The following is a 25,696-nucleotide window of genomic DNA, read 5'->3' on the forward strand; positions in this document are numbered from 1 at the left end:
GGCACGCAACCGTTTCAATATCGTGATTTTTAAAATTTATTATCGGATGTTTACATTTTTGTTCTTTGTCGAACCTCGAAGTCTTATCGATAGTTGCAAAACACTAACAATCGCAAATCTCTTCAAACAGGTTTTTTGTTTTTGTTACAGAGTAATTAATGACCTTGTTGACCAAGTGGAGGGTTGTCGTGTATTTGGGTGAGACTTTTTGCCTTCGTTGAAGTCACTTTTTTTACAGTCGGGACTACTAAAACTGCTCCTTCATAATAATCTTATAATTCGGTATTCGCTATTGAGTTACAGGAAGTGTGACAGTGTTTCAAAACATACACATTTATCCTTCAAAAATGCATCACATATCAGATCGCTGGCTTTGTCGTGTAAAGTCATTTATAATTGTTGAACGAATATATACAAGAATTAGCACATTACGCTTGCTTGTTATCTAAACATTATGAATTTAATTTTGAATATTTGTTTAAAAAATATAATAATAATAAATTAATAAAATACCGGAAACTGTTTTTAATATCACAATTACATTTCTAGTCATCATTAAACGCGTGAAGTAGATTGTAGGATTGCATGATCTATTGAAAAGGCAGTCATATGAAGATATAGTATATATATTTTTCTAACTGACCTATTCAATGTCAAGGATGTTACTTCATGATGAAAACTTTTCCAAATGTTTTTTGTTATACTGGACACAAGTTTTGTCGTATAGTTATTCATGTGATTTTGTTTTTCTATCTCAATTGTCGTCTAAATAAACCAGAACTTAAACATTGATTAAACCTAAACTCACAAGTAGGGCTTTGTCTCTCAAACTGTTATATATTTCCCGGATCACATAGTTTTATGATTTGTTGTTTTCTTTGACTTTCTGTTTTCTTGACCTCAGGCATGCTTTTTTTTCTTCATCTACTGTTATGATTTTATTGTAATTGATAACAGATTTATTTAAAGTTGAAATTTTCTGCTTTTTTAACAAAGGGCCTGTTTCCAGTAATGTTAATTCTCCATAGGAGCCTGCCCCCGTATAATTTCTTATCTAGCTCAACTACAGTTTTTTTCTTTTCCGAAGAATAATTTTACACCTTTCCGACACCCAGATTTCATAATGTCAGTGAAAATGTATTTTTATAAAGTTGTCATTTTGAGCATCAAAGACATAAGGTCGTAAATAAAAGAAGGTTATCTCGAAATTGTAATTCGCAACATAGTATAAATTTCTTTTCATAAATATTTCCAAAACATCGTGTTTATTCATAAATCATAAAACAAAAATTTTCTCGGATGAAAATGCACTTGCAGAGACACAATTATGAAGAAAAATGCCATAAAATTGCAATTTTCTCCCGTTATATAGTTTTGGATGCAAATTTCCATCACAAAATCGGATAGAGCTTTACTTGTTTCATATGTGTACCAAAAATCAGCTAATTCCATGTGGTGGAACGTTCTCATATCGCCGTTTGAATGTGGTTGTAAATTAAAAGAAAAGGGGAAATGAGTAACAACCTTGTCTGAAACCCTATTATATAGCTTATTATATACAAAATTTTATATTGAATATCAGAGCGGATATTTTCATGACAGTTTTATGATATCTAACGACTAAATAAACAGTATCGATATAAAGATTTACACTGAGGACACCCTGATACATGAATACTGTTCTATCTCAAGTTGTCCTCTTTTGAATTTTCTGATCGTGTGGCCTTGTACATTTATCCGTATCTTCTTGTCTTTGTCTATACGTTTACGGAATCATTGACTCGACGCTAGCTATTCTTGTCTCACTTTCCTTGTTTTATTGTCCCGTCTCCAAAGCGTTGTGGCTCTGTCAGGGTTGGGACCCTGACTTGTCTCACTTTCTTTGTGCCTGCCGACCACGCCATCGTTCTATTGCGTTCAGGTTCAGTGTGCCAGATAGATCAGGGACAGAGCTAACTTTTCTCCATACCATCTTATCAGAGAATATGTCAAGGTCATGACCTCGCTATGGGATAAAGAAAATGTCGAAAAAAAATTTCTCGATCTGAGAATTTTCTTCACTGTAAATAAAAGAGTATGATGCACTGAGACGGAATTTGAAAATTTTTTGATCATCGGATAAAAAATGACGGAAATATGGCACTTTGAAAATTTCAAAGTTTTCCCCGCCAAAATTAAAAAATCGAGCAAAATGCCTAATTTTTTTTCAGCTCCTTCATTTAAACACATACAGACTTGATATTTGGCACAACCATAGAACGTAAGAGTGGCTACAAAAGAAGTTATTTTTCACTGACCTTGAACTTCATTCAAGGTCAAATAATCAAAAAAATAAATTAAACAAAAATTCTTTTGAATCAGGTTCTTTGTTCGTTCGTTTTTTTCCTTAAACAATCAATGCATCTTGTAGTTCATTGGCGGGGCTCACTTTATTCCGCGATATGCTATCAGAAAATATGACAAGGTCAAGGTCTAAGCGCAAGGTCAAATCAAGGTCAAACATTCAAAATTCAAAATGAGTTAATTTGTTGACTGCATTGCAAAGTGCATGAATAATGAAGACGAACGGTGCAAGTTTTATGGTCGTGCGATAAAAAATGACGTAGAAATGGCACTTTGAAAAATGTTTGTTTTCCCGCCAAAATTCAAATTTTCCCCAAAATGCACTTAATTACCCTCTGCTCCAAAATCTTTACACACACAGATATTATATTTGGCACAGTGATAGCATGTACGGATGCCTACAAACTTGATTGCTTTTCAATGACCTTGACCTTCGTTCAAGGTCACAGAGGTCAAATGATCAAAAATCGAAAATTTCAAATTCTCTTTCAAACGGTTAATTTTTATTGTATATTTAAGAAAACGTTTGTTTGAAGATGTTTGCAACGTTTCCAGGTCAAAACGTCAACTTTATCTCAGAAAAAATACATAGGAAAACATTTAACTGCCAAAATTAAATATTATCCTACAATTACACTTGAAATGTTTTTCCTCCAATACTCTGACACCAACAGACTTGATAATTGGCACATATAAAGCATTAATGACTGGCTACAAAAGGTATGCACATATTTGACCTTGACCTTCGAAGTTCAAGGTCACAGAGAGGGTTGAAAGTCAATTGATCGGTTAAAGAAGGGAAGCGAAGAGAAAACGAAGAGAAATCGTAGGTAAAACGTACAAAAGCGTTCGTCAGAACGAGAACATGTCTGCAATCATTTTCTAGTTGGAAATCCCGTGTTTTGATCTTGATCTAGTTTTGTTTGTTGTTCTGTCTATTTGTCAGCCAATGTCTTCAACCACGGGGACTTGTGAAGTAGCCATCTTGGATTTTTTTTTATGAAAAAGTGTTTCTCTCACTTTTTTTCATATCTGTGTACATATTCTCAACATACCGAGCAAATACTCTCGTGTTTTTGTTAATTATCTAAAGAAAGTGGAAAATCGGCAATTCAACCATAGGCTAATTCAACCCAAGATTTGAAAATGTTCCACCACTTACATATTGATGATTTTTCCTCTCATCAATAGCATATTACGTACTGTTTAATAGGATAAAAATTGGTTTGCATCCAACGCCCATAAAAGGGTGTATTCTCTAAAAAAACACAGTTTTTGTGTCTAAAATGTTATCATCGAAAATGGCATTTTTGAGATTGTTTCTTCCATAAAACAGCCAAATGGCGCGATGGAAACATGATTTCTTGTCACAATCATGCCATGAATGTATTCTTTACAGTGACCATCATTTGATTAGATTTTCATTAATATTTTACATAACATGCACATTTTATCAACACTTAGACAGCTTCTGAAAGGTACAACTTTGAGGAACCATAAAAAACAAACCAAGTGACCTAAATCTTTATACTTTATAGATTTGTGACCACAACGGCATGGGCAATGCACCACCAACAGGAAATTTGAATCAGAGAAGGGGCCATTTTGGAAACAGGCCCTTTGAACCTGCTCAATATAATTAAATTTACATTCTGCGTTCAATCTTCCCATATGTCATTAGTAAACCTAATAACAGCATATGTAAGACAGGATACTACATATCATTGTTACATTAATTGATTAATATTTTTGTGTATACAACTAGTGTAATATTGCCCGGCGTGTTTTTCATTTGTTGTGACAGTCAGATAGCGTTCTTGTAAGAATATAATAACGTCACGATACGATATTATACTGTCGCTGTGACTGTATATCCATCATTAGTGTTATTGTAATATAATTAGTGACGACATACACAATATCGTCAAGATAAAATTTTAAATAGCATTCTGTATATATTTATCATTAATGTTGTTGTAAGAATATAATATCCTAACTTGTGACGCCATACACAATATCGTCAAGATAAAATTTTAAATATCATTCTTTATATATTTATCATTAATGTTATTGTAAGATTATAATATCATAACTTTAATGTAATTTTACATTCTGTTAAAATGCAAATTGAGCGAATATTCATCTATGTGCTAATGTCGCTGCACATTTTCCATTGACTTTTTTATAACCATTTATGAACTAACTCTAATTTATTAGATAACATGAGGTAAGTTTACAAACATATATGTCATGACATACCATTGGCTACCAGTTAGTGGTATATGTACAGTACATGTAGGTTATCGACGGTCAATCACCGTTCTGTACTATATCTTGGGTTCAGTCCTTACTGTGACACTCAGAGCCATATACCTCCAATCAGGTATGCGCGCAGTGTTGAGGCCGCCTGCTTCCCCTTGAGACCCAGGTTTGTATCATTTTGTTTCTATTTTTCTCCTGCTATCTGGACATCAAACTTACTCCTCTCCACCCTTTTAAAATGCGGTTAGTAATGTGATGTATGCATATATTTGTAGACCTTTCCTGGTTTAACCCATCTAAACATATTAGCATAATCCATTATACTTGTTATTATATCATATAACATAATTCAATGTATTTGTTGAAAATTATGTACCAGTAGTCTCACAACTTCATGACAATAATGATTATCTTTTGAATTATTTAAATTTCTCTTGTTATTTTCCCCGGTTTGCAACAAAACAACTTTTAGTATCTGAACGGATAACATATAGTTAATATAATGACACTTTGTATGCAACGTTTACCAGGTTAAAAAAAGCACTGAATACATTTGTCTATTCTATTACACAGATGAAATACATGTATTATGTTAACTTTATCAAATATCGCGTACAATGAGCGACTTCATACCTTAGGATAATATCATGACTATATAAGCCGCAGTCGCTGGAAGGAACATTTACCGATTAATTAAAGATGTGTTAACTATGGCTGTGCGAATACAATATCAATAAGAGCATATCTATAATAAACAAAACAAAGATTTATAAGTGATAATATTGATGATAATCCATCAAATACAAAACCATACCGGAATATAACAGTGTAAAGGGTTCATGCATTACCGGGACAGGTTTTTAAATTTGATTAAGATAATTTTTGAAAGTTTTCGGAAGGATAAGCAACAAAAATTTGATCTTAATTTCACTTTATTTTAAATCACAGCATCGGGCGTAGTGTATTTTCATGCAGACAACAAGTCATTTTAAATTTTAATTAATATTAATGCATACAACGAAATGAATTATCAAACAATTAATTCTAAATTTTACTTAATCTAAAATCAAGGCATGGGAAGAAACAACAATCTATTCTAAATTCTCCTCAATTCAAATCAAGTCATAAGAAGAAACGGATTACCAGACAATAATTAATTCTAAATTTAACTGAATTTAAAATGACGGCATAGAACGAAATGGCTGATCAAGCAACACATTTTTTTTTCCAATTTCACTTATTATGAAATATATTGCTAGCTAGTTTTTGTGTTCCTCACAGATTTAGGATTGATGAGTATACAACATTCCAACTTTTACAGCGTGTCATTACCTGCTCTTCAAATGTTACACATTTTACACTATGCCATTTAAAGTGCTTCTATGATGATAGCAGTTCATTTCGCCGAATGACCTTAGGCGGTGGGGTATATCATCTAATCGTGACCTGGCTGTAAACATATAACGGAGTAACATACTGATATGTTCGATAATGTGCGTGTGATCGCTGAAAAAATCACTGACTCGACATAACACTACAGCAACGACAGTATTAATTAGGTACACATATCTATATCATAATACATTAAAATCTTTCCAATTGATACAAAACACATACAGACTCCATAACCTATCTAGTAAAAATTTGACGTTGTGTAGGAGAGCCTTACTCCATAACCTAGCTCTTGAGTATTTGACGTTCTGTAGGAGAGCCTTACTCCATAACCAAACTAGTGATGTTCTGTAGGGGAGTCTGACCCCGTAACCTATCCAGTGAGAATTCGACGTCTTGCTACATAACCTGTCTAGTGAGAATTTGACGTTCTGTAGGAGAGCTTTATCCCATAACCTATTTAATGGGTTTTTGACGTTCTGTAGGAGAGCCTGACCCCGTAACCTATTTAATGACTATTTTACCGTTCTGTATGAGAGCCTTACTACATAACTTATCCAGTGACATTCTGTAGGAGAGTCTGACCCGGTAACCTATCTAGTGAGAATTTGACGTTATGTAGGAGAGCCTTACTCCATAACCTATCTAGTGAGTATTTTACGTTCTGTAGGAGAGCCTTATCCCATAACCTATTTAATGACAATTTGCCGTTCTGTAGGAGAGCCTTACTCCATGACATATCTAGTGAGTTTTTGACGTTCTGTAGTAGAGCCTTACTCCAAAACTTATCTCTTGAGTATTTGACGTTCTGCAGGAGAGCCTTACTCCATTTCCTATCTAGTGAGTTTTGCCGTTCTGAAAAGGACCTTACTCCATAACTTACTGCCAGGGAATCATTATTAATATTGATTTTAAAATCATGTATGGCGTCATAAACCGATAGCTCATCATTATAATCCTGTCAGGAAAATCAACAAATAAATCAAAGTAGTGGTGATACCATGTGAATTGTTCTTTATTTATCTCCTTTAAAGCCTACCAACTATCTCGCAAACGCACTCGATATATATTGCATGCATCTAATTATTCAGATTTTGCCTTACATATCGTAATAGAACTTCTGCAAGGAAATCGGTTCTCAATGGAAAAGGAAATCAAGAAAGGTAAATTAGACAAATAATAAATGAATCAAATACAAATGTTTAAAAGAAATATGTCTAGTTCCATGGCGATGACTCGTCATGTTGATAGAACCAACAAGAACATATTCCATTTTTTGAAAGCTAATTCTGGATACAGGGGCAAGATGTAACCGTTACAATTTAGATTTAGAAATGAAAACACTATCTGTCACTAATACAAACATGATATACGTTTAATAAAAGCAGTTTTGAATCTATGTTAGTAGCTTGTCACTTTTGGGTTGTCAATTTGTTGTATCAATTAAAACGCCGCTTAGACGATGGTTCAACATTTGCTATTAAATCGTCTACAAAGTGCATACTTCGAGGACAAACAAATTAATAAATGGTTAAGTTATATTTTGTTGTATGAATGAGTTCTATTGAAATCTACATTTTACTATAATCATCTAGATTTCTAGCTTATCATCCATTTTTGGTAAACATGACGCGTTCTGTTTTTTTCTTCTCATTGAAATGTCGCTATCCCACCTGATAGATTTATGTTATGGTATCTGTGATAGTCAATCGATAGAAATTTAATTTTTTTCAGATTTGATCTCAAAAAGGTCACAGGTAAATTCGAACATTGATTTCCTTACAACCAACTTCATCAAAGCAGCAGGGAACATATATGACCCACTCACCAATCCACAGGTAGGTATACCTTACATTTTTTTCAAATAACTGATATGTATGTAGTTCAGACGCATTCAAGCAACAACTGAATAATATTATGTAATTGTTGTATATACAGCTTTTCTTTAACTTGTCTGATTGTGAATCAATTATATGCATTCTGTGTTTCCTTAGTTGTTTCAGGAAACTGTTTTAAAATTAGTGTTAAAATGATTGACAGAGAACGTTTTGCCATGCGTAGCAAATGTGTAATTAATCAATATATATATTTAGGCGATACATGTAACTTTTAATACATTTCTCTTTCAAACAATGCATATGTTTTTAACAGTGGTTCTTTCAATAATATGTAAAAACGGTAAAAGCGTATCTCATATGTGTTATCTAAACATCAGTTATACATACTAGATTCTTAAAAGCATATCATGAATTTTTAACTTGAATTTGTTGTTCATTTAATAGAAACCCTATGTTTTAAATATAGGGTTACATTAATTTTGGAGTATCCGAAAACAAGGTGTGTGAAGACCTCTGGCTTAAGAAGGTAAAACTGTATCTCATTCTAAGATATCTTGTTAATGATTGTAAAATTGTTGTTATATGTTATAACTTAATATTGCTTAAATGAGTTATAAGTTAAAGCACATTATCATTTGTTTGATGATTTGGCAGAATAAATCTGGGGTATTCATCTGCCATGCAGGTACTCTTGTGTGCGTAAAATACTGTTGTAACAACCAAACCTCTATTGATGTAACATACGCATACAATATATGAAATGTGATTAAATCCCGTGATAGCTTTCGATTGAACTTCACGGTTATGCATTAAACGATTGATATTCATGTCGAAACTATTGTTTGTTAAATTCAATTGAATAATCCATTCGCCATTGTCTTAAGGGAAAGTAAATGTTTGTTTTTTTTTCAGATTGCTGAAATAGCAGGGTCATCCGACTTTTCTAGTGTTGACATTCTCTACTATTTTGCTTTGCATGGAACGCAACAGTACGTTAATGAAATATTTCACTTGTATTTTATATGTACAACGACGCCGGCTAATTTGAGGGGAAACACATCATCATATACTTATGTTTGGAGTAGTTTCCTTCTGATCAATAAAGAACCAATGTTCAAATAGCAGTATTATAAAAGTGTATTTTCAAAATAGTAACGGTAGTATGAACATGTTTCGGTTTGCACACAGAGAAAGCATCATATTGCACTTACACTTGCGGGTATGTGAATTTTCTTGTTTATTTACTTGTGCTTATATTCCCTTGTTAGACTTAGAAGAACTTTGAGCAAATTAATTGGAGAACATTTCAAAAGCAAGGAGAGGATTGACGAGGAAAAGGTAAGATATGCATTAATTTGTTTATTTCCTGGTTGAAATATTAATATACTGTAGGTGTTACATTTATAAACATTCTCCTCGAGGCTTTGTCTGTACAACAAAGAGTATGTTGGTTGCATTAAGATACAGATTCTCTGTATTATACACACACAACACTGACTGCTATCAATTTTTTGGATACCATACATACTGTTTACCAACATGACAAAAGATCAATGGTGACTGGAAAGACGATATCGGTTTATAGTTTATTTCAAAATATGTAGATTTAAAGGTTACTTGGTGATTTTATTGGTTTCATAGAGGTATGCGCTAAAGCAGAATAAATCGGTCTGCCTGTCGCGGTCAAAATGTTGATGGCTACTACAGTATGTTTATGCATGTATCCTTACAAATGCTTATACATGTACCCATTCAAACGTATATTCATATCATTATACTCTTTCTGCTGTCTTCCTCTAGTTTTCATATCGTAAATGTTCATTTTTTTTTTGTTTTTTATTTCGAGTATTTATCACAAGCACATAACATTATCATTAATGCGTTTACAATACATTTTAACTATGTAGTTTCAATGCATTACAGATTGTGTGCATGGGCGGAGTATCAGCAATATTGAACGCTCTGGCCTTTACTTTGGCTGACCCAGGAGGTATAGTGACCATTGACAGCATTAAATGTATCTAATCTCCATAGTTAAGTTCAAGGTCTGCCCTTTATTCTGTACATCTTCGTAATGTATTAGGATTCTTTTTATATTGTGATTGTGCATAAAACTGTTTAAGTATCTAGTACAGATTAGCTCATTAGTTGCATCAATAATAAAGTACGAAACGGTCATTCTAACTCAAAGTCAGTAATTCAATGGAAAAAAACAAACAATGCAGGTCTACAGTGAGGACAAGTTTATATGTAAAATATTAGTAATGACACGTTCTTATAATGAAAGTAAAATAGCTTACTATGTGGCTAATGCTGGTTTTTTTTTGTTTTTTTTTTAAATGTATTATAGATGTTTTCCTGTGCCCAACTCCTGTTTACACCCGGATCAAAAATGACATGCTGGAATTAGGAGGAGTTGACATCTATGAGGTTCCAATGTTTGACGTAAGTGATTTTTACCATTTTTCGTCTGTCGAAGTGACGTAATCTTTATTTGATGCATACTTTGAGGGCAAAACTCTAACATTCAAATAATATTGCCTTTCTCTTATATAACTCTTCTTATCAAAATATGACGTCATATTGGTATTTCAAAAATACGAAATCCATTTTTATGTTTTTGTATGTGGGCTATTGCATTACAATGAACATCACAACTTACATGCCTAACTGTTTTGATTATATCTTACTTAAAGCAATCATACACAAATGCACTGAAAGGTGCATGGTGCATATGCTTTTCCTAACATATGTTACATCCCCTCGCCTTCGGAATAACAGTTTGTTTTGCTGTTTTATTTCTTATCTTTTTATTTTTGTTTATTGCTGTATTTACCATTTGTTTATTTCTTTATAAATCATTTCATATACTATCTATCTCGACTAGAAATTAAGTAATATGACATGTTATGTACTGCTCGTGCTATATTATGTTTTGCAGATAACCTCACCTGAGGATCCGTTTAAGATGCGAATAGACTTACTGGAATCGTACTTACAAAAAGCCAGGAATGATGTATGTAGTTAAGTTAATGTTAAGGATTTCAAAATTCTAATAATATTATTGATTATAGAGTATTTCAATCATTTCAAGCAAAACTGTGTCATTATATATACATTACAGTTATATTACAGTTATATACCTAATGTATATATGTAATTATGCATATAGCTGTTTTTGAAATTATGAAAGTGACATCGTTTTGTTTTAAAGGGTTTGAACGTGCGTGGCGTGGTCCTTGTTAACCCCAATAATCCCACCGGGAAAGTCTACAATCCACACGAACTACAGCAGTTAATGACATTCTGCAAAAGGTAGCGATTTTCCAATTATTTTTGCACGAATGTTTATGTTTTGAATAATAAAATATTACCGATTGTTTTTGTTTTTTTCTGACAAATTTGCAGGGAGGAATTACACGTCATAGCTGATGAAATATATGCGCTGACAACGCAATGTCAAGGAGGTTTCACGAGCGTCTTGTCATTATCTATTCCTGATCCACAGCGGACTCACTTTGTGTGGGGATTAAGCAAGGTACCACACAGATAATCTATTCTTGGTTTGACTTTCTGGTATATGCATTATAAACTTTTATTAATTTCAATGGAATTTTAACATGTGATATATGCGATTTATACATAAATTCATTTCAAAGGAAAAATTATAAAACGAGTCGTAAGGCGCTAAAATTGAAATAAAATCTTATTTGGAATAAAACAAAGGTACAACTATTTATTACAGAAGTAACCATTAGTATTCCATTTTAGCAGTTTCGGTTGCGTTTTGTGTTAAAGCGTCCTATCAGCGGTCGCCTCCCCTGTGTGCGAGATCAATGCGTTTGGGTGGATGTATGTGTAGTAGGAGACTGCGATATTTTCGAGTTTGCCTCCTTGTGATAGAGCAGAGCTGATGTCGACTTTATAGTGCTACCTCAATGAATTATACCCCAGAAATCCAACAGGACACCCGTACAATTAAGCTGACAGCACTGTAGAGGAAAAAATCAAACAGGCATTCTATTTATTCAGTTACAATATATGACATTACGTCGTTGTCATCTGATGTCATCTGACACAAAGGATGTCCTTTTATCAGTGTGGAAACGTTTGTTGTGAATATGTTCGATGTGGTAATGTCTTATTTTTTATTTTTATTTTATTTTATTTATTTTTTTTTGCTGATTTGTTTGCATGGTAATATTATTTTTGTAGGATTTTGGACTGTCTGGGTTCCGTTGCGGAGTGGTCTATTCCCATGACATTAGGATAATAGCTCGCCTGAAGCAGATAGCCACATTTCAGCCTATTCCTGCCCCTACACAGAAACTTATTAACGGCATATTATCTGATACAGGTACTTGTGTAGCTCATTTATATAATGGAACTTGTGTAGCGCATTTACATCATAAGAAGTGTGTAGCTCATTTACATAATGGAACTTGTGTAGCTCATTTACATCATAGGAAGTGTGTAGCTCATTTACATCATAGGACGTGTTTAGCTCATTTACATAATGGAACGTGTGTAGCTCATTTACATCATATGAAGTGTGTAGCTCATTTACATAATGGAACTTGTGTAGCTCATTTACATCATAGGACGTGTGTAGCTCATTTACATAATAGGCAGTGTGTAGCTCATTTACATCATAGGACGTGTGTAGCTCATTTACATAATGGAACTTGTGTAGCTCATTTACATCATAGGATGTGTGTAGCTCATTTACATAATAGGACGTTCACATATGACATAAACAATGGAATGTGTGAAGCTCATTTTCATCTAAACAATGTAATGTGTGTAGCTCATTTACATCATATGAAGTGTGTAGCTCATTTACATAATGGAACTTGTGTAGCTCATTTACATCAAATGAAGTATTTAGCTCATTTACATAATGGAACTTGTGTAGCTCATTTACATCATAGGATGGTGTAGCTCATTTACATAATAGGACGTTCACATATGACATAAACAATGGAATGTGTGAAGCTCATTTTCATCTAAACAATGTAATGTGTGAAGCTCATTTACATCCACACAATGGAATGTGTGAAGCTCATTTAACATCTAAACAATGGAATGTGTGAAGCTCATTTACATCTAAACAATGGAATGTGCAAAGCTCATTTACATCTTAACAATGGAATGGGTGAAGCTCATTAACATCTTAACAATGGAATGTGTGAAGCTCATTTACATCTAAACAATGGAATGTGTGTAGCTCATTTATATCTTAATAATGGAATGTGTGTAGCTCATTTACATCATTAACAATTGAACGTGGTGTGTTGCGCATTCAAATCAGAAACAATAATACGTGTGTGGCTCATTTTATATCATAAACAATGTAAAGTGTGTAGCTAATTGATACCATGAATAAATATGTGTGAGCTTAGGACAATTCAGTAATGGGCATTGAGCCACTCTCATGAATCAAATATATTGACTTACCATCACTGTTACAGCCAATTCTTACGATTTCAAATGTCCCGCTTATTCTTTTGCTTACGTCATAGTTTCAATTTCTTCTGACATATTAGCTTATTTACCTCGTTGGACGCATAAAGCTGACCTACGTCATAAACAATGGAACTTATGTTACTCGTTTACATCATTAATAATTGAACATGTGTAACTCATTTACATTATAAAAAATGGAACATATGTCGCTCACTTACATCGTAAACAATGGAACGCGTGTAACTCATTTACATCGTAAACGTGTGTATTTCACATCATAAACAACGGACATTGTATTTATAATATCCAGAAGACAGGAATTTTAACCATAGTAAACTGGTAAAACACTGTATTATACACCAGTTATACAAAACTTTTATTGAAAGATTGTACATTAAAGCGAAAATGAACTAACTTAATCGTTTAACTCATTTCTTCTAGGGAGGGGCCGCGGTGGCCGAGTGGTTAAGGTGTCCCGACATTTTATCACTAGCCCTCCACCTCTGGGGTGCGAGTTCGAAACCTACGTGGGGCAGTTGCCAGGTACTGACCGTAGGCCGGTCGTTTTTCTCCGGGTACTCCAGCTTTCCTCCACCTCCAAAACCTGGCACGTCCTTAAATGACCCTGGCTGTTAATAGGACGTTAAACAAAACAACCCAAACCCCTTACTTCAAGGACTTGTCAGTCATGCTGATTGCCTGATTGCATAAGTGTCAATATTTATGTCAGTTCAGAAACTCAATATTTAAAGAACCATGCAGTGGTGTACTAATATAGCATACTGTCTGAAAACAGCTGTTTTGTATGTTGAATATGTGGTTTTCAGAATGGATAGACAAAGTATATTTCCCAGCATATTACGAGAGAGCAAAAGCTATGTACAAGTTGGTAAAGGAAGTTTTGGATGAGTTGAATATTCCAACACCTTACAGCTGCCGGAATGCAATGTTCTTTTGGATGGACTTGTCTCAGGTAAATTATGACTGATTTCTAACATACTCCGTATGCTTCATCAATGACGTGACGTTAGATATGTACTTCTCTGTCATTCTCTATAACTGTTAGGGAGAGTTGAGTTTCATAAACCTCGAGCACATTAATTAAATCTACATTTTACGTTATGTAATTGTCTTAATGAATGTTCCGTCACTATAACTGTTCCCTAACTCTTTACATCTTCTGACCGTTAATTGAACAGTCATACACATGTCGACAGAAACATCAAGCCTCCTCCAAAATGAAAATAACATGCAAATACAACCGATCAGATACTTTGAATGTGATCAACGATAATTACTGCATAGACCCTTTTAATAATACTTAGATAGGAAATTAATCGGGGCTCTAGATGCATGTAACGTACATATTTCTGCATTCAATATAGAATGTCGTGTGATAATTGACAAAACAAACAACGAGATAACTCGTTATTTTTGTTTTTTTGTTTTTTTTGTTGTTTTTTTTATTATTATTCTTATTTTTATTTTTTTCTCCAGTTTTTGAAGGATTTATCAAGAGAAGAAGAAAACAAGCTGTTTAATAGATTTATGGAAGCCGGTCTCTACATTATACCCGGCATGGAGATGTTAAGTCAGATTCCCGGCTGGTTTCGACTTACTTTCACTTTGCCAGAACATGAAATCCAAGAAGGTAAGTATTGAATCTCTCGAGGTAGCAATACATATACATACATACCTCAGGTGACGATCCAAGGTGAGCAGTACGACGATTTGTTGCTCGAAAAACTGAGAAAAGGACTCGTCTTTGAAGTGGTTGTATTCTCTTGGGCCGGATACTATCTGTTCATGACGGTATGAAGTGGGTAGTCCGTACATTGTTCAGTGAATCAGTCACCTTCCACTACTACGTCATTGCTAAGGCTTATCATCATTGTTATCATATACGTTTTACCTTTATTGACACTTACAGGTACTACTGTCTGTTCCGTAGTGTGAAATGTGTATCTCATAGATACTGTAAGACACACGTGTATGTTTACCAATCTGAACACAGCAATGTTGTTGCGATCCCTGATATACCAATACTGTGTGGTATTGAGCAATAAGATAGTCAATGATATTTAACACGCTTTGCATGTATGATGCAATTTTGTGACTTTTTCCAATTTTTGTTCCTTGCCGTGCGTCGTGTATCAAGCTTTATCAAATGCTTACAATTTTGCTATTTTAACAGTGGTTTAAAATGCATGATATTATCAATGTTTACATGTATTTGAAAAAACAAACAATGTTGACATGTACTGATTTAAATCAACAATGTTTACGTATGTCTGACACTAACAATATGTACATGTGTAAGGAATTAACAGTGCTTAGATATGTGAGAAATAAATGCTTACAGGTGTGAGGAATGAATGCTTACACGAATGAGAAATTTATAATCATCATATGTGTGAGAAATATGATTTAAATTTATCAGAAATTGACAAAAACTGTTTGTATCTATTATATATTTCAGGGCTTCGTCGTTTCCGCGCAGTATTGACGCAAAAAGGGAACAAGGCAACTACCAGCTGACATAGTATCAATCAAAGAAAACTGCTTATACTGATGTTTTATAATTTCTTACAATACTTCAACATACATATATATCTACCTGTGTTTAAAGAAAACAAAGTGATACATTGTGTTGGACACACGGCTGATTGATTGTGATTAGTATACGTTATACGTATCCACCGAACCAGTGTAAGCGTGATAACGGGACTGCATGCTGTCTTTTTCCAACTACTATTCACTCTAACTATCAATCCCAAATCCGCGCTACATGTGATATAACAATTCAGAAACTCGAGTTCCTATCCAAATATAGTAACACGGGACTTTCCCACAATCCGTGACGTCAAATACGCGCTACAGGGTGATATAATAATCTAACAACTCGAGTTCCTTCCCAAATATAGTAACAAAGGACTTTCCCACAATCCGTGACGTCAAATCCACGCTACAGGGTTATATAGAAATAAAACAACTCGAGTTTGTACCCTAATATAGAAACAAGGGACTTTCCCACTATCCATGACATCAAAAATACATGTATGTATGGGCTTCCGGGACAGAGTTTAGTAGACTGAATTCGGACATGCTGTTATATTCACATTTTGTTGAATCTTAAGCAATAATAAATAACGTAGTTTAATTTCATTGCTGATTTTGTCTTATTTATTGTCATTTAAACTATTCTGCAGTCGATCACTATTAATTACCCAATCTTATAACAAGTAATGATTATCATTCTGTGATGTGAAAATGTTACAATTTTACCATGTAATAAATCAGTTATCGACCTGTTTTCAGGTGAAAACGATAATTTCATTCTTAATGTAACACCGCTTCAATCGCACAGTTACCCGTATGTTCGACCAGATAAGTATATACTCTGACAGGATCATAATGACAAACCGTCTATTAGATGGTATGGATACCTCCGTTGAAATATATATGCAAACATGGATACGAATGGTGGACTTATTACATATATTTGACACACTACAACTACGACAGGGAATTCAAACCTTTACCTTCGGTTGAACAAATCTTAGTGCATACGATGCGGTGTGTTAATATTATAATATATAACGCAATGCCATATATAAGGAAGGAAGACAATTTCATTTCTCGTTTTCTGAACGGGTTTCGAACCCTCAATCTGCAGTACATAATCACCTAGCTAGAAACACATGCAGCCTATACCACTACACCTATTCCACGTCCCTAAAAATACATTTCGAAAGCGCGTTGATGAGTGATCCTAGATATTTGATGTTTTAGATACCTTGATCGCCATGGATATTAATTTTACAAATGGTATATCATTACACCTCCAAACACCTTTTAATTTTGTTATGGTCTCTGTGTAAATCTATAAGTTGTCGGCATTTCATTTGCGTTTGTTTGTTGGGTTTATCGTGAGCAGCCATGGTCGTTTTGTAGTAGTTGGTGACTACAACATTAAAAAACACACGGGAGGGGGGGGGGGCTGTCGCCTGTTATTCAGAGCAAATGGGGTAAAGTGTCTAGGCCGAGAACACAACCAGGACAGCACAGGACGGCTTCCAGAGAAGCTCAAACCGACACAGGCAAGGGGCGTCGAACCATGCACCTCAGATTTTCACTTAGACTAACGTGGCCAGTTCTGATCTTAGTTGTTTATTTATGGTGTGTTGTGTTATTTCTTCATTTATTTTTATTATTATTATTTCTTTTTATCTTTATTATTTTTGAAATCTTTGATCAATAAAAGTCATAGAGGCATAAACACTTTAATCACCTGTTATGCTAGAAAAAAAAACAATTTTAACATTGGAAGCCTGAGTTTTACATCTTAAAAATATTTCCTTTGCCGCTTTGGAAGAAACGACAAAAATACAACAAAAATAAACTTTATTGTGAAGCTAGCATCCGGTAACGCTACCTCATTGTCATGAAATTACCCATACTTCCTACTCGCATTGTTATTCTGATAGTTAATACGAATTGATGCTCTGTCACAGGAATATGTTATGGGCGAAGGGAGACTACTCAGACACAGGTTGTATTCATTCACGAACAATTTTGACAATAAACGAACTTATTTCAAGTAGTTATGTATTGATGTAACATTCTAAGGTTACGAAATATGATAATCTACTTGGCTCATACGTCCCCCGCTCATTTTATATAAAGTGATTTACTAGCATAGTGCCTCTGCCCTCCTTGAATGAGATATGATTCACTTTGATAATGCCTCTTCCCTATTTGAGACAGAATAATTTTCGTGGCTAATCCAAACTTCTTTATTTTAGAATATTTTCGTGGGCTTATGCTCTCTCCTAATATATAATAATTTATTGGACTCATGCCTTTCATAAAGGATAATATACTTGGCTAATTCCCCCTTTTTTAATATATAAAAAGTTACAAGGGTTGATTTATAAGTTGTGAGCCTCGTATTGAAGAAGGTACTCTAGGATATTCTTTTTGTAAGTCCTACTATTCTCTGACGTTATAGGGCCGTGTACCAAAGGACTGGTCTCATTTGTTTTGTTGATATAGACGATGTAGCACCCGAAAGTAAACAAGACAAGCGTATTTTGTAAAATGGACAAAATCCCTTAGGGTTATGGTGAAAGAGTCTGTCATTTCCATTCTCGATTGTGACTTTAAATTGATTGAGCCTTTAACGTAGAATAATGTTCCGGGCTACTATCTCTATAATTACCTTGGCTTATGCCCCTCCATTGATATTGGATTACAAATGCCTGCCTCCTTTTAGATTGCAATGATTTACGAGGGAAAATGCTTCTCTAATCCATTATTATAGAATCATTTACTTGGATAATGTTTTGTATATAGGATAACATACTTGGCTAATTCTCTCTTCAATTAATATAGAATAATTTACTTGGCTTATCCTCCAACGTTTAAAATTGAATAATTCACAGGGCTAATGGCTTTTTTATAGGAAAATATGATGGGCTTATGCTCCCTTCCAATGATATTGAATAATTTACTAAGCGCATATCCCCTTATTTAATATGGACTTATTCACGGGGCTAATGCCCCCTCCTCCAATTTAGAGAGAGTTTTAGTGTAGGAGTTTGAAATTTTAAATAAATAACTTGTCACGTGATCTTTAAGAACTCCATTAAGCATTGTAGATGTCAAGAAGTAGGATATCTGTGTAAGGAAATCAAATCCGACAAAAAGTCGTGGACATTCATTGACAATACTGCCAGTTCCTTTATACATTTTCACCGGAAAAACACCGACGATACGAGGAAGCCATATTTTTTTAATGTATATTTTAAAGAGGCCGAGCCACGAAGGGTAAAAATAGGTGGTATATGGTATATGGATGCTTAATCGCAAAACCCTTAAATTGATTTACAATGCATATCACGAAATTTTGGGACAAAAGATGGAATCAATGCGAAAACTGGTACATGATGTTCACTATTTTGGGGGAATTTGATTGATTTTGGATAAGCTGGCTTTTTTCGTGATTTATTTTTAAATTGACCTGATTGTAGGCATTTACAACTGTTCTCACTCTTAATAATGTTGTTTTTTTTCTTTAATTTCTGTATACATTCTAAAACAGTACCTACATAACTCATCAAAATGGTTTCAATGACAGTGGTCTTAAGAGATGCCCCCGACTCCCATTGAAACGAGCTATGATACTCGGGACTGGAATTCTAGACCAATGGTCTTAGAATCTGATTGGCATGATCACGTTCAAAAGTTAAAACAATGGTTATTCCAACGTGCTCGTGATGATAGATGTATTCTCTAAATACCAATTCTGATTTGCACTGATCATGGCATATAATTTAGATCTAAAAAAATCAATACGTTCTGGAGAGATATCAAATAAAATTCGTATATGCCCAAAACGAAATCAACGCTGCAGCAGTCGAGCGTGTTATGAGGACCGTCAAGTCTAGATTGTACAGATAGTTCATGTCCAATTGAAACTATGAATACATAAAGAAACAATTAACGTTTTCTGACAGTTGAAATCAGACGTATCATCGTAAAATGTGTGTATGGCCCTTGAAAGTTTCAACGTTAGTTTTTTTTCTTTTTTACCTTTTTCGTACGACTTTTTTATCTCTTTTCTACGACTTTTAACCTCTTTCCTACGACTTTTAACCTCTTTAATACGACTTTTAACCTCTATCCTACGACTTTTAAGCTCTATCCAACGACTTTTAACCTCTTTCATACGACTTTTAACCTCTTTAATACGACTTTTAACCTCTTTCATACGACTTTTAACCTCTATCCTACGACTTTTAACCTCTTTAATACGACTTTTAACCTCTTTAATACGACTTTTAACCTCTTTAATACGACTTTTAACCTCTTTCATACGACTTTTAACCTCTTTCATACGACTTTAACCTCTTTCATACGACTTTTAACCTCTTTCCTACGACTTTTAACCTCTTTCATACGACTTTTAACCTCTTTCATACTACTTTTAACCTCTTTCATACGACTTTTAACCTCTTTCATACGACTTTTAACCTCTTTCCTACGACTTTTAACTTCTTTCCTACGACTTTCGACCTCTTTCATACGACTTTTAACCTCTTTCTTACGACTTTTAACCTCTTTCATACGACTTTTGACCTCTTTCATACGACTTTTAACCTCTTTCATACGACTTTTAACCTCTTCAATACGACTTTTAACCTCTTTCCTACGACTTTTAACCTCTTTCCTACGACTTTTAACTTCTTTCCTACGACTTTTATCCTCTTTCCTACGACTTTTAACCTCTTTCATACGACTTTTAACCTCTTTCAAACGACTTTTAACCTCTTTCAAACGACTTTTAACCTCTTTCTTACGACTTTTAACCTCTTTCATATGACTTTTGACCTCTTTCATACGACTTTTAACCTCTTTCCTACGACTTTTAACCTCTTTCATACGACTTTTAACCTCTTTCAAACGACTTTTAACCTCTTTCTTACGACTTTTAACCTCTTTCATATGACTTTTGACCTCTTTCATACGACTTTTAACCTCTTTCCTACGACTTTTAACCTCTTTCATACGACTTTTAACCTCTTTCATACGACTTTTAACCTCTTTCATACGACTTTTAACCTCTTTCCTACGACTTTTAACCTCTTTCCTACGACTTTTAACTTCTTTCCTACGACTTTTAACCACTTTCATACGACTTTTAACCTCTTTCATACGACTTTTAACCTCTTTCAAACGACTTTTAACCTCTTTCTTACGACTTTTAACCTCTTTCATATGACTTTTGACCTCTTTCATACGACTTTTAACCTCTTTCCTACGACTTTTAACCTCTTTCAAACGACTTTTAACCTCTTTCATACGACTTTTAACCTCTTTCATACGACTTTTAACCTCTTTCATACGACTTTTAACCTCTTTCATACGACTTTTAACCTCTTTAATACGACTTTTAACCTCTTTAATACGACTTTTAACCTCTTTCATACGACTTTTAACCTCTATCCTACGACTTTTAACCTCTTTCATACGACTTTTAACCTCTTTCATACGACTTTTAACCTCTTTCATACGACTTTTAACCTCTTTTGTATGACATTTTATCTGGTGTATAAGACAACGCAGTAAAAGATACCTACAATGTCTTACATCACGTAAACAAATTAAAAAGTCGTGATTTGAGGACTTATGTTATTCTCTGTAGAATCAATGAATTATCATGATTTGAGTACCTATGTCCTCCTCTGGAGACTTCAGAAAAAATATTAATTTCAAAAGCTTAGTTCTGGTAAAACATTGCACGTTTACAATCCAAGGTCATAATACATCGTCCAGGATATTGAAAATTGTATTGCATATGTGCACTATGAGATAAATAATCATAGACAAATCATTGTATTCTTAACTATGATGCATACAGGAATTTAACCCAATAAGTGTATCAAAAGATAGTATTGGAACAACCCATTTATTTGAAATTGATCTTATTATCTAGGACGGAAAATTTCAAAGACCCGTGTTCACTGGGTAAATATGTTACCTAATGAGTTTATTGTTATATAACATACCCTATTGGCAGATGAGTCGTTAATTTTATTCTGGTAAGAACCCTACAATTGTAAAAATATTAATAAAATTCCGACCAAAAACAAATAACATTTTTATTTCAATTAAGATATATAATGTTGTGTTTTTTCCCGGTCTTACTGATTGGTCCACATCTACAATTTTGTCATAATGCATACACTGCATTTGGGGGCTTGTACAATGTACATGTATCACAAACAATTCATAAATAGATTGCTTTTTGTAAACGACGTCTAGATGGATATATTCCTTAGTGTTCAAGCATTATATGAAATCATAATGCATCAGCATTGGTAGCCATCTTTGAAGGTACTTGTGTCGGCTTGAAGTCGCATTGCTTCCGGTTTTGCGTCAAAACTGTACGAAAACGATGAAGCCCTGAAATATATAATAGATAACACAGATGGTGTTTCCAGCCTGATCCAGAGTAAAATTAATCATCGAGAACGACATACTAGTAAATGTACAGTAAATATAGCACACTCATAGACATTGTCAATTTGTAACATCGCGTAAACATTGCTATTTCACACGTTTTAGATTTTTTGTATTGATCACACATGTAGCATTGTTGGTTATAGACATGTGAAACATTGTTAATTTCTCACATGTGTAAATATTGTTATTTTTTGTTCGGTGTAAGCGTTGTTAATTTCTCACATGTCAGTATTGTTAATTTTTACAGGTGTAAACATCGTTAATTTATGATGCATGTATGCATTTATCGTTGATTTAAGACACATGCAAACATCAATTATTTTTCACACATATAAACATCATTAACATGAAAATATTGTTGAAAATGTTGATAACAGTTTGGGAGGAATAAATTTAAGTCTGAACTTAGTAGAAGCAGCTGGTGGTTACCTCACTGAACACCATACGGGCGACCCACCGTATATCATCAAGGGCAATTATGGTGAAGTATCTCGCCCAAAGTAACCCTAACCCTAACCCTAACCCTAACACTAACCCACAAAAGACAAATCGCAACGGGAATTGAACGTCGAACTACGCACCTTGGAACTTCACCTGAGGTTACATAAAGACCGATGCTCTACAGACTCAGATATTGCTGACACTAAGAGATTGAATATTACCTTCTTTGATATCATGTTCTGGCAAAGTGAAAGTAAGTCGAAACCAGCCGGGGATCTGACTGTACATCTCCATGCCGGGTATAATGTAGAGACCGGCTTCCATTAATCTGTTGAACAGTTTGGTTTCTTCTTCCCTCGACTGTTCCTTTAAAAACTGGAAATAATCCGAATTATTGTTTTATTTTTTGGTCAATTTTCACTCGATATTCTGTATTGAATATAGCACTATTGTGGCCGAGGTAAGGTCCTATCTAACAGTCCTCAACCATCAACAACGACAAGTATTATTAACGGGATCTATGCGTTAACTATATCTTGTCATTTCTATTGTATCTTATTGGTTATATTTACAAGGTGTTCTTATTTCGGAGGAGGCTTGTTAATATTTCAGTCTTAATGTCTTTGAGTATGCTTGTACAATCATCATTTTAGAAGTAAAGGAATAGTTTTATGACGAAACATTCATTAAGAAGTTTATTTTACAGTCAAATGTTTGATTATTGAATGGTCTCGAGGTTTGTAAAACAGAACTCTTCCTTACGTTGATGAACAATGACTAACAATGAAATATCTGACACCGCGTCAATTGTAACAGATGAATAAATGAAAAAATCAAAATTTACCTGAGACAAGTCCATCCAAATGAAAATCGCATTTCGGCAGCTGTAAGGTGTTGGGATATTCAACTCGTCCAAAACTTCCATCACAAACTTGTACATGTCTTTTGCTCTCTCGTAATATGCTGGGAAATATACTTTGTCTATCCATTCTGAAAAGCATATATCTAACATACAATACTGCTGTTTTCGAATAGTTTATCATATAAGTATGCCGTTGCAGGAATCTTTAAATATTGTGTTTCAGAATAGACATGAATCTAGCATGAAGTGATGGTAATTTAGCATATCTAATTCGTGAGAGAGGTTCATTGTCCTTTGTTTTATTTTCCTAAGCAACACACGCTCATTTGTTCATGCTGTAAATGACCTACTTATGTTCATTTTTTCAGATATAAATTCCATTGTTTTTTATATAAGATGAACAACATACGTTCTATTGTTTATGATGTGAATGCGCAACACACATTCCATTGTTTGGATATAAATTAGCTAGATACGTTCCATGATGCCAAGATCTACACACATTCCATTTGTTATGGTATAAGTGAGCTAAATACGTCCCATCATGTAAATGAGCTATATACGTCCCATTATGTAAATGAGCTACACACGTTCTATTATGTAATTGAGCTACACACGTTCTATTATGTAAATGAGCTACATAGTTCAATTATGTAAATGAGCTATATTATGTAAATGAGTTACAATGTTCCATTATGTAAATGAGCTACATACGTCCCATTATGTAAATGAGCTGCACACGTTCCATTATGTAAATGAGCTACACGTTCCATTATGTAAATGAGCTATACACGTTCCATTATGTAAATGAGCTATACACGTCCCATTATGAAAATTAACTACACACGTACCTGAATCAGATAATATGCCGTTAATAAGTTTCTGTGTAGGGGCAGGAATAGCCTGAAATAAAGCTATCTGCTTCAGTCGAGTAATTATCCTAATGTCATGGGAATAGACCACTCCGCAACGGAACCCGGACAGTCCAAAATCCTACAAAAACAATGTAACAACACAAATAAAACATGGACACAAACAATATCATATTTACCTTTTTTGAATCAATGACAGTCTCTGTTTGATTTTGCCCTCTACATGGCTGTCAATATAATGTGACCGGATGTCCTGCTGGATTTTTTTCAGCAATATATTCCAATGAGATAGCACTATAAATTATGTGTAATATTTTGTGTATTGCTTTCATTCTCAGCAATCGATTGCGTCATAGGATGACAACGACGTTACGTCATGGATTGTAACTGATGTATATACTGGTTGCCTCTGTTCAACTTTGCCCTCCATAATGATGTCAGTATAATGTGGGTATACGTCATTGAGGTAGCACCATTCAGTCGACATCAGTCCCGCGCTATCACAAGCAGACAAACACGAACATACTGCAACCTCCCATTACACATAAATTCACCATGACCATGCATCTCGCAAGTAGGGGAGGCCGCCCTTAAATGCCCTCAAGAACGTTAAAGAATACAAAACCAAACTAAAAATATCAAAAAGTTAACTGAGAAAAAAGTAAATAAAAATGTTTAGGAATTTAATTTTAATTTTTTTGCTCGCTGTGACGCGTTTTATAAATAAAATTGCATACGAAATGAACATATTATCAAATGCAAATATTACATATAATGATTTAATTTAAAATAATTTCTATTAAAAGTTTATAATGCATATTCCAGAAAGTCAAACAAGGAATTGTATCTGTTTTGTACCTTGCTTAATCCCCACACAAAATGAGTCCGCTGTGGATCAGGAATAGATAATGACAAGACGCTCGTGAAACCTCCTTGACCTTGCGTTGACAGCGCACACATTTCGTCAGCTATGACATGTAGGTCTTCCCTACATATGTATCAGAAAAATAACAATCGGTAGCATTTTATAATTTTAAAGATACGTATTTGAGTAAAAATAACTAGAAAGTTCCTACCTTTCGCAAAATGTCATTAACTGCTGCAGTTCGTGTGGCTTGTAAACTTTCCCAGTTGGGTTGTTAGGATTAATCAGGATTACGCCACGTACATTAAAACCCTATAAAACACAAGGA

General features: G+C 34.1%; 3 protein-coding genes across 4 annotated transcripts; 1 reads left to right on the forward strand and 2 right to left on the reverse strand.

Annotated features, from left to right (window-relative positions):
• The first annotated feature begins 4,541 nt into the window (after positions 1-4,541).
• LOC117341291 (1-aminocyclopropane-1-carboxylate synthase-like protein 1) lies at positions 4,542-16,466 on the forward strand. Of its 2 annotated transcripts, none has more exons than XM_033903144.1 (14): positions 4,542-7,160; positions 7,732-7,835; positions 8,302-8,361; positions 8,748-8,824; positions 9,104-9,173; positions 9,759-9,825; positions 10,186-10,280; positions 10,777-10,851; positions 11,050-11,150; positions 11,244-11,373; positions 12,051-12,192; positions 14,129-14,274; positions 14,799-14,952; positions 15,781-16,466. In XM_033903144.1, the coding sequence occupies exons 1-14, from the start codon at positions 7,139-7,141 to the stop codon at positions 15,837-15,839; spliced, it is 1,302 nt and encodes a 433-aa protein (XP_033759035.1). In that variant the 5' UTR covers positions 4,542-7,138; the 3' UTR covers positions 15,840-16,466. The 2 variants fall into 2 exon arrangements, with proteins under 2 accessions (XP_033759035.1, XP_033759036.1); XM_033903145.1 differs by having other exon boundaries at positions 8,302-8,334.
• A 3,729-nt stretch (positions 16,467-20,195) lies between these two features.
• On the reverse strand, positions 20,196-21,374 carry LOC117340690 (uncharacterized protein PF11_0207-like). Its single transcript, XM_033902454.1, has one exon. The coding sequence runs from the start codon at positions 21,372-21,374 to the stop codon at positions 20,196-20,198; it is 1,179 nt and encodes a 392-aa protein (XP_033758345.1).
• Positions 21,375-23,350: 1,976 nt separating this feature from the next.
• Positions 23,351-25,463, reverse strand: LOC117340691 (probable inactive 1-aminocyclopropane-1-carboxylate synthase-like protein 2). Its single transcript, XM_033902455.1, has 4 exons — positions 25,362-25,463; positions 24,483-24,624; positions 23,614-23,759; positions 23,351-23,365 (listed from the first exon to the last, which is right to left on the reverse strand). The coding sequence occupies exons 1-4, from the start codon at positions 25,461-25,463 to the stop codon at positions 23,351-23,353; spliced, it is 405 nt and encodes a 134-aa protein (XP_033758346.1).
• Between the last annotated feature and the right edge of the window lie 233 nt (positions 25,464-25,696).

The sequence above is a fragment of the Pecten maximus genome, chromosome 13, assembly GCF_902652985.1.
Source record: "Pecten maximus chromosome 13, xPecMax1.1, whole genome shotgun sequence".
NCBI lineage: Eukaryota > Metazoa > Mollusca > Bivalvia > Pectinida > Pectinidae > Pecten > Pecten maximus.